Source organism: Ceratotherium simum, chromosome 16 (assembly GCF_057802395.1).
Source record: "Ceratotherium simum simum isolate JZ-2026a chromosome 16, ASM5780239v1, whole genome shotgun sequence".
Classification (NCBI taxonomy): domain Eukaryota; kingdom Metazoa; phylum Chordata; class Mammalia; order Perissodactyla; family Rhinocerotidae; genus Ceratotherium; species Ceratotherium simum.
In genome coordinates, this window is record NC_141915.1 from 24,023,751 (window position 1) to 24,042,364 (window position 18,614).

The window sequence follows — 18,614 nt, forward strand, 5'->3', positions numbered from 1 at the left end:
TTTGAGACAAAAACTCTTAATTTTTAATTTAAAACAGAAATGCAATAGATATACAAGGTAAAGCTTTTCTCATTCGTATGGAAAAAGAAGGCAGCATCAAGAATCCTCTTCTAACTAAACATGAACTCATGAATATTTATACATTTTTTTAAAATATGATATTTTAAAATTGTATTACTAGGGCAATAAATAAGTCATTAAGTGACACCACCAGTCGGAATTAGACTTTTTAAGAATTACTTTCACAGACATTGCAACAGCTCTGAAGTCCAGGGATCTTACAAGACTAATTTATTAGAAACAACATTTACAAGGATAGCTTTTTGATGCTGAGTTGTATCTGATTTAATGCAGTCAGAAGGAAAGAAGAAACATCTTCCTCCTTATTTTGCTGATGTCTTATTTTGCTGAAGTTAGAAGAGGTTGCAGTTTCAAGGCAAAAGGCTGGAATTCCATGAGTAAACACAGATAGAAGAAAGGCAGAGAAGTTCAAAATTTACAATATGGAGGTGGGGGAGGGGGAAATTAGTAGAATAAGATTCCTAATAAGTGGAATGTTAGCCATGTCATATTTTAAGTTTCCATTAGTTATCCAAATATTTTATTATTATATAGATTACTATTTTTAAATGTTTTGTATAGACAGAACAATAAAAACAAATAAGTAACTGCGATAGCATTATTAAGTCTCAGTGTTTTTAATTAGAAGAATAATTGTGTGGCTGTATTAACTGGCTCAGGCTGCCATAACAAAATACTGCAGACTGGGTGGGTTAAACAACACAAATTTACTTCTCACGGTTCTAGAGGCTGGAAGTCCACACTGAAGGTGCCAGCAGGATTGAGCTCATTCTGAGATTTCCTCTCTTGGCTTATAGTTGGCCGCCATATTTCTGTGTGCTCACATGAACTCTTGTTTGTGTGTGCACAGAGAGAGGGACGGAGAGAGCTCTCTGGTGTCTCTTCTTATAAGGACTCTAATCCTATCGGATCAAGGTCCCACCCTTATGACCTCATTCAACCTTATTTCCTTACAAATCTACAAATACAGCCACACCGGGGGTTAGGGCTTCAATGTATGAATTTTGAGGGGACACAAACATTCAGTCCATAACAATGGCCCATCAAATTATGACAGTGAAGGGAAAAAAATTACAGTTCAAGAATGTACTTGATTTAAAACTCAAGTGGGTATGTTATAGAAGAATAAGTAGAGCTGAGCTGAGAAGTTGCGGTATAAACTCATTGATTTCCATGGACTGTAACTTCCCTAGGACTGTTCATGTAGGGCTGATACACACCTTTAGAACAAGATTTTGGTCTCTAATACTATCTCCTACTAAAAGCCAGAGAAAACAGGTATATATGTGTTTTCTATTGGCTTATAATTTCTCTATAAAGTGATAATTAATGCTTACTGTTACAATGAAGTCATGGTCTGAGCCAATGTGAGAACACAAATCGGACACTGCAATTTTAAATGATTAAATAATCACACGAGTGCTCTCTGTCCTGACAAAATGATTAAGACCTGCTCTGTCAGTGACTGAATTATCTTGGGAATCTCCCAAGTCCTGAATCAACCTAGCAAAGGAAAATGTCAAGAATTCAGAAAACAAGTCTTGCTACGGGTAAGACCAAGTTAGTTCCTACCAGACTACCCTTCTGCAGATAACCATAATCTCTAGACAAATGTTAGAAAACAAAAAAATGCATGAAGTCACTGAGGAGAGCTAAGACTTGGAAGAAAGGAGGGCCACAGGACAAGTTTCTTGTTTTTATGGCTTTTAACCAGAGGTAGGTCACAGTCTGTGCTGTGCAGGGTGGCTAAAGCTCCTATAGAAAACCGTCACCATTCTGGCTGGAAGAATCAGGGATCAGAATTTGGAGTAACAATAGCGGCTGGAAGGAGTCCAGGAAGGAATTGGGAAAGGAGAGAGCCAGAGAGGGGAAGTTCCAAATTCTGTGTGTCAATTCTGCCCAAATCTCCAGCGGATCTGTGAACCAAAAAGAAAGTTTCTGCCCACACCAAGCAGATGTTCACCCATGGACATTTACACAGCAATTGCCTCATCTCGTTTTGGTTTGGGATTCTTCCTAACAGTCACCATGCCACAGAATATATAGCCGTTGTTTTGCCCTGGAAGCCAGACAGACAAGAATGTTGCGTAAGATAGCTGACTCAGGTGTCCGTGGATGGATCCCAAACACGATATTCCTTTCCAGGCCTGAGAATCGCCGGACACTGTCCAACACCATGTGATCACCCAACATGTCACACGCATCGCTGAGCTGCACTCTTTTCTTCCTCAGTGCTCTCAGGAGCTCATGCTTATAACGCTCCACGTATTCCGTGGTGCTGACAAGCACAGCAACATCCTTGGGAGAATAGCCCCTTTCAAAGAGACGGTTGCAAGTTTCTGCCACATAGGTCACTGTTTGCTCCAGAGTCAAGTTTTTCTTAATTTTTAAGGTTCCCTGAACACCCTGAGCCCATTCAGCTTCAAGAAGTATCTCCAGAGACTCATGGGGGATGTTAAGTGGAGGATTCTTTATGATTACCTGCATTACTTCTTGTACATAGTTGGCTATTGGATCTGCATTGCGGACCACTCTGGTGAGCTCTTCTTTTGAAAGCTGGGCTGAGAAAGGAGGAAGGCCGCTGTGCACCACATGGCTGGTCTGAAAGTAGTCCAGAAAGATCCAGAGAATTCCTGGGCTATTCTTTTGTCTCTGAGTGATGGTTTTTGCCTTCTCATACCACTCCCCATCTTCAGTGCGGAAATTCTGAGCTTCTTCGATGATGATGTGTTGAATCTCTTCAAAGTTCTTACGCATGAAAGTTTTCCGGGTCACTGCCTGGCAGATATTTTTATTACTGTAAAAATGAAAATGAATACATTGAGGTTTTCTCCAAGAAAATAAAGGAGGAAAATCACTCTATCATGTTCCTCTGAACACGGTACTGCTGTCACAGATCAATTTACCATTAACTATCAAGGAACAAGGCAATTCGGGTTGAAAGGGGTGTGGAGTGAATTCAGACTATACCTCATTTAGTGACAATAAGATCCTACTGCTTACCTGATAAAGTTCCTCAGAGGCTGGTTCTCACAAATGTAGAGAATTTTATCTGCTTCACAGTGAAACGTATTCCTGATCTTCTCCATGATCTTCATGGCCATGATGGTCTTCCCTGAGCCAGGTAAGCCATGGATAAACAATTCTCTGTTCTTGCGGAGGTTTTTTGAGAATATCTCATACTGTTGGGCTGTGAGCAGATTTAAAACCTCACAGCCAAGCTGGTCACTCAAGAAAGATCTGAAGCTGAGCAGCACAATCACAAGGGACTGCAGCAAGGCTTCCATTTGCTGGGTGTCTGCAAGGTTATAGGACCCGGGGTAATCGATGGAGGAGCCGGAACCCGCCAGGGACTCCACATGGCTCTCGGGACTCAGGTGGAGGACCTTGGTCCTGACACACAGCTTCCCAGTGTAGCCGCCCATGTTCACCAGCTTCTGCTTCAAAGTGAAGGCGGTGCGGGTGCAGTAGCACTGCCCATCTGCATCCTTCTCCCTGAGAATGGTGCAGAGAATGGGGGTGCTGTTCTGTGCTATCAGTAGAGCATCGCAGATGACTCCCTGCTTCTCTTGCAAGTTCAGGTCCACAGCCCAGCTTCTAGAGAGGATCAAAATTCCCTGGGAGAAAGGACGCATTTGCTTCTCTATTAATTCCTCCAGACCTTCATGCTGTGCGGACAGCTCCTTCCAGAGGGATTCAGGAGTGTATTGCAGATGTCCTGGGGGGACTAGACATGGAAAGAATTATAAATTGAGGGACAAAATCACATTTATTTTTATTATTAATTATAATTAATCACAATTAATTATTACATCTATACTTAATCATAATTAATTTTATTAATTATGATAAATTATAGACCATTATATATTCTTTTGCAAATATTATTATATTACAATAAAGGAAAAGAAGGCTTGAAAAATCTGGCACACTTCATCTAAACCTATGTGCTTATTATGTTTATGATCTTTGAAAATTTCTTAACCTCTCTAAGATTCTGTTTCTTTATCTGTGAAATAAAAAACAAACAAAAAAGATACACCTCCTATGATGAGGAATAAATGTTATAACATGAAGTATCTGGCTCATTGTAGCTGCTTGAGAAATGTTTGTTCTGTTCCGCTTCATCTCTCAAAGTATCTGAATCTCAAAATGTCCCTGAACAGTCCCCGCCGATGGAGGTAGAAGGAGCCCTCCAAGAAGAAGGCGCTGATAAATATTTGGAGAGAAGACGCAGCCACATGAAACCTTTTGTTAGCAGAGAACTCCCTGCAGTCCTGGACTGGGAGACCCTGAGGTTAGCCCCCGAGCTACCTCTCCTGAGGCAGAACTCTGAAATTGTGTCCTTAGAGATCAATGTGAGATTCCATCCATCACAAGAGTCTTCCCTTTGTAGTGAGAGAGCAGGGAACAATGATGTGACATGAGAATAAAATTGCACTGTAGGGTTTTAAACTTATTCTGATGATCATTTTTTCCAAAGGGAAAAAAAGGATGACACTGTTTTCATCCTGTTTTAGTGGTGTCAGATCACAAACCAGAATCCAGATTTGTAACGGTAATTTCAAGTGAAATTACCCGTATTTCATTGGTAATTGTTTATTGTCCATTGTTGCTGTGCTTCCTCACTAGTACCACGTGTCCACACAACTTGATTATGCCTGCAACCTGGGTGATAGTGAGTAGGAAACGGCATCTATTACGAGACACATCCAGATTTTAGAGATGCTAAAAGATGGGGGAAAACACGCATCTTAGAATGGACAAAATAGGGTAATGTAAAGACATGCTTAAAATAGAGCTCTAGAAAGCAAAGGAAGTATAAAATAAGAAAACACATCATCTGTTGACTATACCAGGGAGTTTACACACATCTCCAATCCTCACAATTCTGCAAGGCAAATACACTTATTATTCTCTTTTTCCTATGAGCGAATGAGAACTCAAACAGGTCAAGTGACTTGCCCGTGGTCACACCCTAGGAAATGGCAGAGCCAGCATCCAAACCCAGGTCTCAGATACCAGACCCTCTGTTGTTTCCACTCTACTGCACTGCCCTGCAAGCCACACAGACTACCCCTGCCTGATAAATGAAGAAAGTCACCACAGCGCTTGATGTTCACAGCAAACCTGTTTTACCTCATCACTGAAGAGGTCTTATATTTCTTTAATTATATAATGGGACATGCTTCCTCAGGAAATTATGTGAAGGCAAGAAGTGTCCTTTTCATTTCTTTGATATTGCACATGACACTTAGCAAATTATAGGGGCCGGACTTGGTGTTCAATAAATGCCACCATTCCACGTGCACCAGAATAGTCACCACTCCCCATGTGACCTGGGGCCTCTGTGCCTTTGTATAGGTGTGATCTGAGACCCTAATGCCCTCCTCCGCTTATGTCACCTGATAAACTCCTCTCATTCTTCCCAGAACTCCCACGTCTGTCCTTCTGTCCAGGACTCCCACAGAACTTTGTATCCATACTGGCCACTAATCTCACCATGGATCTAGTGAAATTTTTAGAAACAGAGCACTGGAGTGTCCAGAGCAGTCGTTTTCAAACTACAGGAAATTGGGTGAGGGCTCCTAATGGTTTGGGACACCAGGATGAAGATCATTGGGGCCTGGTTGAGTCTGACCTACACCCCAGGCTCTGACATTCTCTAGTAGCAATAACTCCAGTCATAGACAAAATTTCTTTTTCAGACAGTCATTACATTTCTTCCAAGTGAAACATTGACAGTGTTTAACCTGAAGCCAAATTATTGTCAATCAATGCTGATAATTAACCTGCTGAGGACATCCCCATTCTTAATATCTGGAGTCCAATTGCAAAACAAAAGCCAAACTTTTTGTTTACCACTGTTAGTGTCCACAATCTAATAATAAGAGCAGAATCTGAAAATCAAAATTGGCTTTAAGAAAAATAATTTTAATTAGGTAAAATATTCCCATAGTCCAAATACCAAAACGTGCCTACTCCAATTTGCTCTGTTTCCTGCCTTCCTAACCCCAACCTATACCCCTACCAAAGATACTTTTTTGTTTCTTGCCTATTCTTCCAAAATTTCTTTATGTAAATACAAGCAAATATTTCCCTCTTTTGTACACAATAGGTAGCAAACTGTTCGACATTTTACTGTTTTCCACTTAGCATTATATATTAGAGATCTTTCCATATCAGTACACAAAGAACTTCCTTATTGGTTTTTTCTCCCCACAGTTATCTAACATGCCATTTTATGGATGTGCCATATTTTATTTAATCAGTTCCCATTATTAGGTGCTTGGGTTTTTCCCCCTAGTCTTTTGCTATTACGATAATATTGCAATGAGTACTTGTACATTTGGTATGTGTGCAGGTCTATAAAAAGAATAAAGTCTCAGCAGTGGGATTACTAGGTAAAAGGGTAAATACATTTGTAATTCCGATGGATATTGCCAAATTGTTCTCCAATGGAGCTGTACCAATATGCAATCCCACAAGTAATGTATAAGAAGTCTTGTTTTCCTACAGCACAGAATATAAAAGATAATGTCAGATTTCTTTATTTTTTACAATCCAATAGATAGGAATGATATCTCATTTAATTTGCTTGTCTTTTGTTTTGATTAATGTTAAGCATCTTTTCAAATGTTTGAAAGCCATTTGAATTTTATTTTCTCTGAACTCTCTTTGTTGATTTTTGTAAGTTGCTTTTTGTCCTTATCAATTTCTGGAATCTCTTTATATATTAGAGACATTAGCCCTTTGTTTGTTTGTTTGTTTTTTATTTTTAAAAAAATTTTTTTTCCCCCCCAAAGCCCCAGTAGATAGTTGTATGTCATAGTTGCACAGCCTTCTAGTTGCAGTATGTGGGACGCAGCCTCAGCATGGCCTAGCCCTTTGTTTGTGATATGAGTTGCAAATATTTTCCCCAGTTGGTCAATGGCCCTTTGACTTTGTTCTTTGTGGCTTTAACCATACACAGTGCTCATTTTTTTTATGCACTCATATATATCAGTTGTTACTTTCATGGCCTCAAGATTTTGAATCTTGATTTTTCTAATCCTCATGCCAAAATTGTAAAGGCATTTAACCATTTAACCTCTAGTTTTCTTCTAGAACACTTATGGCTTTAATTTTTTTAGTTTTAAAATTTTGATCCATTTAGAGGTTATGTTGGTCTATGGCATGAAGTATGACTCCGTCTTTTTAAAAATAAATTGCCACCCAGTTATCCCAATATCTTTTTATTGAAACATCCATTTTTTCTCTACTTACTTGAGAGGTCAATTCCATCATAAACTAAATTCTCCATTGTGTTTGCATCTATTTCCAGACCTTCTATTCTGTGCCCTTGGTCTAATTATGTGCCAATAAACTCTACTTTCATTTGAGGCTTTATAATGATTTAATATCTAGATGGCCCCTCATGTTGCTCTTCTTTTTTAGTTTTTATTTCCTGGCTTTTCCTCCATGTTTATTTTTCCACTGGAACTTTAGAATAAGATTGTCTAGATTAAGTTACTCTCCGGTTTTTTTTAACTAATATCTCATTAAGTTTATAAAATAACATAGAATTGACAACCTTATGATGTTGACTCTTCATTTCAAGAACATGACATGTTTCCATTTGATTCAGGTGTTCATCAAAGGTATTCAAAGTTAAATTGTTTTAACTTTTTTCTCAGATTGGTTTATCCTAGATATTTTAACTTTTTGTTGCTATTGAAAATTGGGTATTTTCTTTCATTGTTTGTTATATTAGGATATTGAATTCTGCATATTAATTTTCACATATACTTCTCATAATGCTATGTAATGTGATTATTTCTATTCATTCTGGATTCTTTTGTTTATAGTAGTTTTTCACTGATTCTCTTGAGTTTTCCAGATGTATAGTGCTATCTCCTTTAATTTTTATTTCTTTCTGTTATCTAATTGCATTGGCTAACTAATATTACACAGAAGTTGTAATAGTGAACATGATTGTTTTGTTCCTGAATTTAATAGAATGCCTCTAATATCTCCAAATTAACACGATAGTCTTTGGGGGATATACATAGATATAGATATATAGATATGATATAACATTAAAGAAATATCTACAGGTTCCTATTGTTCTGAAAGTTTTTTAAAAATCAAGAATGTGTATTAAGTTTTTTCAAGTGCCTTTTCAGTGTATTAGAAGACAATTACATAATTTTTTGGCATAGATATGTAGAAATGATGAATTATAACACTACCTCTCTTAATGTTGATCCATCCAGTCATTCCTGGAGTTCTTGTCTTTGCATCCACATTCATAAATAAGATTACCCTGAGTTTTCTTTTTTTTTTCCCCCAAAGTCCCAGTAGATAGTTGTATGTCATAGTTGCACATTCTTCTAGTTGCTGTATGTGGGACGCAGCCTCAGCATGGCCAGAGAAGCGGTGCGTCGGTGCACGCCTGGGATCCAAACCCAGGCCGCACGCACTTAACCGCTAAGCCGTGGGGCCGGCCCTGAGTTTTCCTTTTTTTTGTGCTATCGCTTTCAAGTTTTGCAATTACAGTTACTCTCACTTAAAAACTAACTTGGTAATTTTCATTCTTTTTCTATGGCTCTGGAACAATTTAAATAATGTTGGAAGTATCTATTCCTCAAATGTTTGGTGCAGTTCCTGGAAAATTGATTTTTTTATTTATTTATTTTGTGAGGAAGATCAGCCCTGAGCTAACAACCATGCCAATCCTCCTCTTTTTGCTGAGGAAGATTGGCCCTGAGCTAACATCGGTGCCCACCTTCCTCCACTTTATATGTGATGCTGCCACAGCATGGCCTGACAAGCGGTGCGTTTTGCGCGCCCCGGATCCAAACCCGGGCTGTCAGCAGCGGAGAGTGTGCACTTAACCACTATGCCATGGGCTGGCCCCCGAAAATTGCTTTTTTATAGAAGAATAATAGATTGTTGTTCTGAGCATACAGCCCAGTATTTTGTTTAAGTTATAATTTATTCCAAGGTAATAAGCTCAACTAAAATGGAGCTTACTGAGTTCAGAAAATAACTATCAATGCTTATGTTTACCTTAGGATTTAATACTGTTTATTGTAGACAGTTTTTGAAATATAAATTTGATATGCAAATGAATGCAAAGACCTCAATTAGTTAAGGAAAAAAGTGAAATCTTAAATTGGGCAGTCATTATCCATTAACTTAATGGTCCTTGATAGACACTTACACATATATAGGACATTTATGTATCAAATTCTAGTGTCAGATAAGCCATTGACTTGCTGCATAGACTTGAGCAAATGGTTTTCCCTCTCTAGGAGTCTAGAAAGAGGACAGCAATGGACTCCTAGGTAAAGCCTAATGCAGGGAGCGAGGGATGAGCACAGAAAACAGGCACTGTCCTTGGCGCTGAATCATGATTCTGTGCTGTTACACAACTGTTTCTTCTAAACCAAAACATATTCAGAAATGTTCAAAACTGATCTTCGTTTTATTTTATTTGTTTTGTGTTACATCCTGACATAAATCTTTACTCTTTTTTCATATTCATAACCACCACTCCTCTGGAAAATCTGGCAGGGGTGGGCAGTTTTTTGCTCCTCGTGCAGTGTGTGCCTCTATTTCGACTACATAAAAAGTTTCCAAACTGGATTAGCATCAGAATCATGTGAGTAGCTTGAGAAAAATGTGCATTGTGAGGTGCTAACCCCAGATATTCTAATTTATTAAGTCTGGAGTGGGGACACAGCTATCTTTACTTTTTATTTTTTTTTTTTTATTTTTTATTTTTTTTTTAAATTTTTTTTTTTTTTAATTTATTTATTTTTCCCCTAAAGCCCCAAGCGATAGTTGTAAGTCATAGTTGCACATTCTTCTAGTTGTTGTATGTGGGATGCGGCCTCAGCATGGCCGGAGAAGCAGTGCGTCTGTGTGCGCCCGGGATCCGAACCCGGGCAGCCTGCATCGCAGCGCACGCACTTAACCGCTAAGCCACGGGGCCGGCCCTATCTTTACTTTTTAAAATATTCACAAATACTGATGATCAGTCCGATTTGAGAAGTACAAGACCAAATGGTCTTGAAGGGCAATAATGTTCCTGGATTCTATACGTAGTATTGCCTCAGCTGATGAGGTCAATGAGGGTTCATTTTTAAACTATTTATCACCAATATGCTTGTAGCATTATCACCTCGTACACAAAGGTTTACAGAGCATACTTTCAGGATTTTAAAAAACAAACTTAACAGTTTATCTCCCCTTATCCTAACATAGAAACTGGCTGGTGTCAAGTAGGCAAACCATAGTTACTACCTGGAAATAAGAGTTGCTGGAGATCCTTCTTATGTTCCAGGCCTTTCTTGGCATACACTGGTCTGCTAAGGGGAGGCCCACTAGACAGGCTCAGCTGAGATTCAAAGTCTTTGCACAACCATTGAAGATCTTAAGAAAGAAAGAAAACTCACGTTATTCTGACATGTTAGTTCATCTCTTCATCACCGAAAGAGGCCTTACAAGTGGGTGTATCATATAACTGTCTAGGTGGTGTGACTTCAGAGATAATGGCAAGATAATGCCCCATTCATCCCGTGTAGACAGATGTCTTTATTGCATATGAAGGTTGCCAAAATCCACCATTAAAGAGAAATTATTTGGAAGTTTGAACGTGTTTCCTATTCAATATAATTCTTCACTCTCTGTCTGGATAGCATTTTGTTTGTATTTCTTTTATGGTATGTAGCACATTCTTTTAGTACACATACCTGTGCATGCATCTTATTTCTGTGGTGTAAATATTCTGACCATGGACAATTTCAAGCTACCAATGTGATGTCACTAAATGCAGAGTTGGGAAGAAATGCACAGTAGCATACCATTTTATAGTATTTCCATCATACAGATACAATAGATATAAATAACCTCACAAGGATAGATAGTAATAAAATGTAGTAAATAATTAGGAAGTGGTGAGTTTGTATTTATTACATTTGTTTTTAATATAATTTGTTTAATTGTAAGTTTATATAACTTAATTTTTAACAATGACTGTGTTTAACAACTGGCTCACACAATTCCTGAAAATTTAATAAATGGCTCTGGAGCCTGGAAGAGCCAGTTCCAGTACACCACTGCAAGGCAACCATTTCAAACAATTTTCTTTTCATCTTCTGATGTAGAAAATTGCCTATTATAAGACACTTGATTTGGGCTCCTAATCACCCATCAAATTCTAATACACGGAGAGTAGGATGCTAAGAGATTAAAAAAAAAAACAGAGTTCAGTGAGTGTGAGAAGTTCAAAGTCATGGGAAACAAAGGAAAATCTGTTTACTATGGAGGTGTCAAAGAGCTGGAAAGGACAGGGAGGGAGTTTTCTGCCTCTTACCTGGATCCGAGTCCATCATCATGTCTACCCATTCCTTAGTTGTCAGGCTGCAGACGTTCTTACCCTTCACCATCCATGAACTGGGAGTTTCTGAGAACACTGCACAACAGAATGGCTTCACTCTGATCACACAAGCATAGCCATATAGCTCTCCCCTGGCTAGCACATCCAAGATTCTGACTTTGAAATTTACCTGGCATTGGGATTGGCAAAAGTGGACACAAGGTAACTCGTATATTGCTTTTTCAATTTTCTCTGTCAAAGAGTCACGGTCAACATTTTCTTTAGCACATCCCAGAACTTTCTTACTCTTATCATCCACTCCAATAAAAAGATAGCCTCCCCCAGTGTTCGCAAATGCAGGGATATACACTGAAATTATGTCTTTTACACGTTGTTGAATGTGTTTTGTAGAGAACTGTTTAAACTCTATGAATTGAGACTCAGGAAAAGGCAGGATTTCACCATATTCAAGCTGGTCTTTTTGGAAAATTGGGTCAGCAGGATTCGAGTTGTAGGAGTTTTGATGTCTAACCTTGAGAACTTTACCAGAAGGTTCTTTCCCCAAGATTTTTGCATCTCTTTTCTTGGTTTTCAGGAAACTGAATGCCTCTCTTGAGTCCATGAGAAGCACTGAGGTGCCAGATCTGCAGTATAATGAAGTCTCCAGGCTGCAAATGCGAGGCCTAACGGAACTGTCTTCAGGGAAAAGGTCACTGCTCCAAGATTTAACGAAAATGTAAAAACACCTCCTTTGTTGCTTAGTCTCGAAGAAAGTCTGCAAATCTGAAGATTGAATAAGCGCCCTCAGAGACTGTTCTAAATCCAGTCCCATCTCCATGGGACGCTCATCCTTGTTTGCCATTTCCAGCCGAATCACTCCTCCTCCTGAGTTCAATAAAGCACATGCAGCCTGTATAACTTTCACCTTCTCTTGCTCTCTCTGACTTTTCTGCAGCTTATTTCTGTTTCCTTCACCAAGAGTCACTTCTCCTACATTGATGACCAAGTCTGGGTAAAGTAATTCTACCACCAAAGATGAATTATGTTTCTCCATGTTCATTCTGCAACTGAAACCATTAAAACATGTATTCATGTTGATGAAGAAATAGATTGCATAGTACACAAAAATGCATTCATTAATTTATTAGAAAATATTTATTGAGTTCCCGCTAAGTACTAGGGGCTGGAGATTAAGTGGTAAATGAAGAATGAGTATAGCCCTGCCTCTCAAAGCTTATAGTCTGGGAAGAAATATGGTTGAATAAAGCAATTGGTGTGATACGGATCCTGAAAGGGGAAGCACCAAACAGCAACAATCAACCTGATATGAATAGGGAAGACTTCCTGGAGGAAAGGACATTTAAACTAAGATCTGAATTAGCCAAGTGAAGGAATCTGAGGTTAAGAGGAGTTATTGCATTACAATCAGAGTGAACAGTACTTGAGAAGGCCTGAAATCAGCAAAGGGAATAGTGTATTGGACTGGTAGAGAGATGTACAGTCTGGCCAGACCTTAAGAGGGATAGGGAATGGGAGGTGAGGAGAGAAGTGGTGAAAGAGAAGACTAGACTACAGAGTTAGAAAAGAGCCACTACTTACACAGTGGAAAGCCAAAGAATTTTAAGGAAGGTAGTGACATGAACAGATAGACATTTTAAAAAGACACATTACAGATAAAGAACAGATCCACGGTTGCCAAGAGTTACGGGGAGGGGAGGGCATGACTACAAAAGGGTAACATAAAGGAGTTTTTTGGGGGTGATGAAACTGTTCTGTATCCTGATTGTGGTGGTAATTATAGGAATCTATTCATGTGTTAAAACTCATAGAACTGCACACAAAAAAGTTAATTCTATTGTATGATAATTTTTTAAGAGCAGGTGACACAGTATTAATTCAGGGTGGAGAACTAACTAAGGAGGAGCAAACCAGTAAGGAGGGTTTTGCAGTAATCTAAGTGAGAGACGATGGTGGCCTGGGGCACAGTACTGCAGTGGAGATGAAGAGAATTGAGTACATCTGAAAGATATTGAGGAAATAAAATTAATACAGCCCTGTATTGACCAGACAGAAATCAGGATTAAAAGGATTAAAATTTAGTAGCTGGATTTTTGGCTTAGGCAACTGGGTAGTTAGCAGTACCACTTATTGGCAAAAAGATCAATGATTATTGAAGGTGGGTGATTGATAAATGGGGATTCACTATCCTATCCTCTCTTTTTCTCCACTTTTGTGCATATTCGAAAAGTTTCCACAACAAGAAGTTTTTAAACTGACTTCATCTATTAAATTTGGGTGGTGGACATATTTGTGTTCACTCTATTATTCTCTATATTTTTCTATAAGTTTGAAATTATTCAAAACATAAAAAACAAAACCTTTACCTCCAAAAAATTTAAAAATAGATTAGGGCATATGAATTTAGATCATTAGTAAGAAAGTGGTTGAACTTTTGGACTATGCATTCTTAGGTGGTTAGGGTGGGAAATGAAGGTGGCCAGGACAGGGGGTAGATTTGATAAATGGGGAAAAAGAAGGATCAACGGACTCTAAGTCTTTATGATGTCAAAGAACTTGTATTTGGGAGTGTTTGTGCAAATCAATAAAATTCAACAGTAGCATGGTGAGGAGAGGGCTCTAAAGACTCAGGATTGTGCTGCCAGCTGTAGTCATTTCTCTCTTTTGCTTAATTATATAGCCATCCAAACATTTCAGTCTTTGATTTTTTTAGTGCACAAAACATTCAATGAGCGTTCATTGTGGGCACACGAAGTGCTGTGAGAGACACAGAATCCACCTGCTGGAGATTTATGGTTTAGGTTACATCAAGTTACCATGATACGGCTTAAACAGTATGTGGAGAAGAATCCATAGCCCTAAATGCCTAAATTAGTAGGAGAGAAAGATAAAACAAAATGATTTGCATCAAAATTTAAAGAATTTAGAAAAAGAACTAGATCACAAAGGAACACAAAATAACAGGAATAATAAATGTAAAGGCAGAAGAAACTTGGAAAATTAAAAAGCAATTTATTTGATTAATTAACCAGATTAAGAATTTTATTTGTTTTGCCTTTTGCTTGTTTATTATGATTGCTATTATTACACACACTGGATATTATAACCCAAACTGGATTCATCCCAGAATACATAATTGCAGAAAACAAGAAAAAACATTAATATACAACATCACATGAACAACTAATAGAAAGTCAAAACTATCTCAATAAGTACAAAAATTTGATAATATTTACAAACTCTTCTAGAGAAACATTATTTAAGAATAGTAACAGGAATGTATTTTAATTTGAGAAAGCCTTGAGGTAACATCAATCGCAAAACACACATATCTTGAGGGTATTATGCTAAGGGAAACAAGTCAGACAGAGAAAGACAAATACTGTACAATTTCACTCATATGTGGAAGATAAACAAACACACAGATAAGGAGAATAGATTGGTAGTTACCAAAGGGGAAGGAGATGGGGAGAGGGCAAAAGCGGTAAAGGGGCTCCCGTGTATGGTGATGGACGGCAACTAGACTTTTGGTGGTGAACACGATGCAGTCTACACAGAAGCTTAAATATAATAATGTGCACCTGAAATTTACACAATGTTATAAGCCAGTGTGACCTCAACAAGACAATTTTAAAAAACGCATACATACCACACACATCTCTCCCCTCCGCCTCCCTAACCCCTCACGCAGGCGCACTCCCGCCCGCCCTGTCAGCCCTGCACCTCCTCCAGCAGCTCCCCGGCTCCCCCAGAGCTCCGCGCGCGCCCTCCCACCGCAAACTGAGCGGCTTCCATTGCGGCGTCCGACGACAGCGACGCTCTGGCCCCGCTGCTGGCCAGGGAGGCTCCTGCAGGACAGGGTCCTAGCGCAGCCGCACCCCAGCAGCGGGGCCAGAGGAGTGGTTGGGGGTGCAGGCGCCAGAGCGTGTGTGTTTGTGTGAGAGAGTGTGTGCTGGTTTGGAAATGGTGGTGTCAGGGGTGGCCGGGGGGTGAGAGGAGCAGAGCCTTTGCTTGTGGGCCCAAGGGGAAGAATGGAATAGGGAAGTCGGGTTATGAGTCCCCGGCACTCCAGGAAGAAACTAACCGAAAATGACAGTCCAGGAAGAAACTAACCACAGACGCTGGACCGAGGAGACCCACGTCCTCAGACCTGGCTCTGACTGTCCCCAAGCATTAGGCTATTTTGTTTTTCGCAGAAAACTCAAGCCAGAGAAGTTATGGCCTGCTCAGGATTAGAAGCAGGATTAGATGACCTTCTCTGATTTATTTTCTTTCCCCCACTTCAGTGTGGGTCCTGGGGGTAATCACGGTCTCCAATGGTTTGTTGTTCACACACATACTGAAATAGTTCACTTAATTTGGGTCTAAAAATTCATCTTACATTTATGGCTGATGTAATAACAACATACTCATGTAAAAATGAGTATGCCAACTGATGTCTAGTGAAAATATCCAGAATATGTGTAGGTGCTGCCTGTGTCCAGTAAAATAAATATCTGTTCTTACAGATGATTCTTTTCCTGTTATAGAATGGCAAATATTTCTCAGCTATCCACCTGTTGATTGTAACCCCTCTCCAAAAGGATTTGAAGCAACTATGAAAGTTGGGCAAGTTCACTTTTCCAGTGCTTTTAATTAATATTGGTAAACAAAATAGCCAAATGTATTTTTGACACAGTTGCCAAAAGTAACCTGGAAAATCTAACTAGGTCAGAGCTTCTCAGTCAATATATCTTAAGTTTCTCCTGAAAATGAAAGTGTATACATTATGAAAAGCAAGAAAACCCTTTTCATAGAGACCAACCAACTGGGTAACTGACAATCCTAACTGTCATCCCCTCCCGCCAAGGCTTTAGCTCCTCCCTGCCTGGCTGAAAGTGTGTTCCACAGATCTTTGATCGGTCCACCCTATAACCCTCACCACCACTGTCTGTCTCAGACCTCTGCCGGGTTGTCTGGGCTGGAATCCTGCATCCTGGACCCTTGGCCTCAGCTAGAAGGTGAGTCCCCTCTAAGGGCCAGTTCTCCTTGCTGTCTGTTTCTCCTACTTAAGAACAGAGCGGCCCTAACATGTCCACCTCAGCTTCTCTTGCCTAAAGTGCATATATCTGGAAGGGTCTGCAGCCACAGAGTGGATTTTTGTCTTAGAGTTCTGTGATCTTTTTTTGAGACCATCCTGTCTGTTAAACAGGAATGGCTTTGGGTCTCTCCAGGAAGTCTGTACTTGTCTTGGGAATGAGAAGGTTCCTCAGGGTTGGGGCGTTAAAGAGAAAACTCCTGGAGTCCTGATACATTCAGGAGTCTGCAGCTTGATGAGGGCTGTGGTAACCTTCAGAGAGAAGAAATGGCTTTTAATTCTGAGCCCCCTGGACAAAAGCAAGCCCAGGAGGAATGCCAAGTTTTGATTCCTCTGAAAAAAGAAATTAGAACGTCCCTTTTTTTTTGGTGAGGAAGATTGGCCCTGAGCTAATATCCACGCCCAACTGCCTCTACTTTATATGTGGGACGCCTGCCACAGCATGGCGGGACAAGCGGTGTGTAGGTCCCTGCCTGGGATCCAAACCAATGAACCCGGGACCACTGAAGCACAGCGTGCAAACGTAACCACACACCACCTGGCTGGCCCCCCTGCCTTTTTTTTTTAAGTTTTGATGTCTCGGAAAACTAAGCTAGATGTGCTCCTGTCTTTTAGGTTTCAATTTCCCAGAAAACGAAATTAGAATGCTCTCACTTCTTAATGCCTGCCTTTCTGGCTTCAAGGGGGGAAAAAAAGCTGTTTCCCATCTACCAATAGAAATTCACTATTTTAGTAAGTAAGTGAAAGGCTAGTTAGTTCTGGCCTGACTCTAAAAGAACTGTTTATCACAAAGAGAGCTTTAAAGTTCTTGGAGAACAATGCTACAGGAAAGCCTGTTTACATACACACCAAACTATTATTACAGATTACCACCTGGGAAGAAGAAGGGGCAGGAGGACTTGTTATTTTGTACAATAAGCCTGAGTGACTCAAGAAATATTTAATGCAGCAAGGGAAAAAAAACAGTGCTAGAGCCAGACAGGGAATTAAGCAGTGCATCTTGTTGAGTTTGTCATTTAATTTTTCTAGTAGCCTCTACAATCCCCATGGTGGTAGTTGAGGCCCAGTTGAAATTTCTGCTGGATTTCCTGTTATTGATTTGGCTGCTAATGCCGTTGCTACTGTTCTGATTAAGTTTCTTCTACTTACCACTTTGATCTGCTGCTTCCCTCCACAGCCCACACAAGTCACAGTTCCCTTGAGCTCTTGTTTGGTTTCTTTTGGGTGTCCATCCTTATAGAGTGCAAGAATTATTACAGTATGGATTTAGCAATCATTTTTAACTATGAGAAAAGGTGTTGTGCACTGGAGGGAACTGAGCTTGAGATGTCATGAACCAGTGTTTTGTGCCGGTCTCAGCCTATCAGTAACCAATGTGGTAGCTGGACCGGCTCTTGTGGTTCTCATTATGACTGCAAGATGCCCTTCAGCGATAACCGTCAGGGAACATTGAAAAAAATAAAGGTTTATTACTTACAGGACCTGGAAATTACACAGCACACCGGGGGCCACACAGCGAGGTGTCGAACAGAGAGAGAGAGAGAAAGAGCATATTGGCCTGGGGTTCTGCTTTTATTGGAGAGGGTGGGGCCTAGGGTTTCGCGGGCTCACTCTTTATTGGCGAATTTAAAACGTAACAGCAGGAATTCAAAGCGCGGGAAGAAAAAAAACAAAAAACAGTGGCCTGGTAGTTATGGAAATCAACCAAGATCTCTAAAACAAAAGAGCCTCAGTCGGGGGAGGTGGCCTGGCTCTCTATCTAGCTGTAGCAATGTGTTTACTCCAGATCTCCATCTTTGAAGTGGACGCCTCCGCAATCAAAGCTTAAGTCAGGCTCTTGCATTACAAAAAAGAAAACAAAACAAAAAAACAACTGTCAGGTTTTACACTACAACCAGATAATTAGCTCCTAATCTTGGCTGCTCGTCAGAAATTTCAGCACACTTTGTAAAAAATGCAGATTCTAGGGCGGGCCTGGTGGGGCAAGCAGTTAAGCGCGCGAGCTCCGCTGCAGCAGCCTGGGTTCGCTGGTTTGGATCCTGGGCGTGCCCAGATGCACCGCTTGGCAAGCCA

The 18,614-nt window shown here is 40.0% G+C and overlaps 1 protein-coding gene across 2 annotated transcripts; it reads right to left on the reverse strand.

Annotated features, from left to right (window-relative positions):
• Positions 1-18,066, reverse strand: LOC101397346 (schlafen family member 11). Of its 2 annotated transcripts, XM_087440817.1 has the most exons (6): positions 18,019-18,046; positions 17,691-17,774; positions 11,444-12,513; positions 10,372-10,500; positions 3,085-3,808; positions 1-2,878 (listed from the first exon to the last, which is right to left on the reverse strand). In XM_087440817.1, the coding sequence occupies exons 3-6, from the start codon at positions 12,504-12,506 to the stop codon at positions 2,098-2,100; spliced, it is 2,697 nt and encodes an 898-aa protein (XP_087296943.1). In that variant the 5' UTR covers positions 12,507-12,513; positions 17,691-17,774; positions 18,019-18,046; the 3' UTR covers positions 1-2,097. The 2 variants fall into 2 exon arrangements, with proteins under 2 accessions (XP_087296943.1, XP_004434962.3); XM_004434905.3 differs by lacking the exon at positions 17,691-17,774 and having other exon boundaries at positions 18,019-18,066.
• Positions 18,067-18,614: the final 548 nt, after the last annotated feature.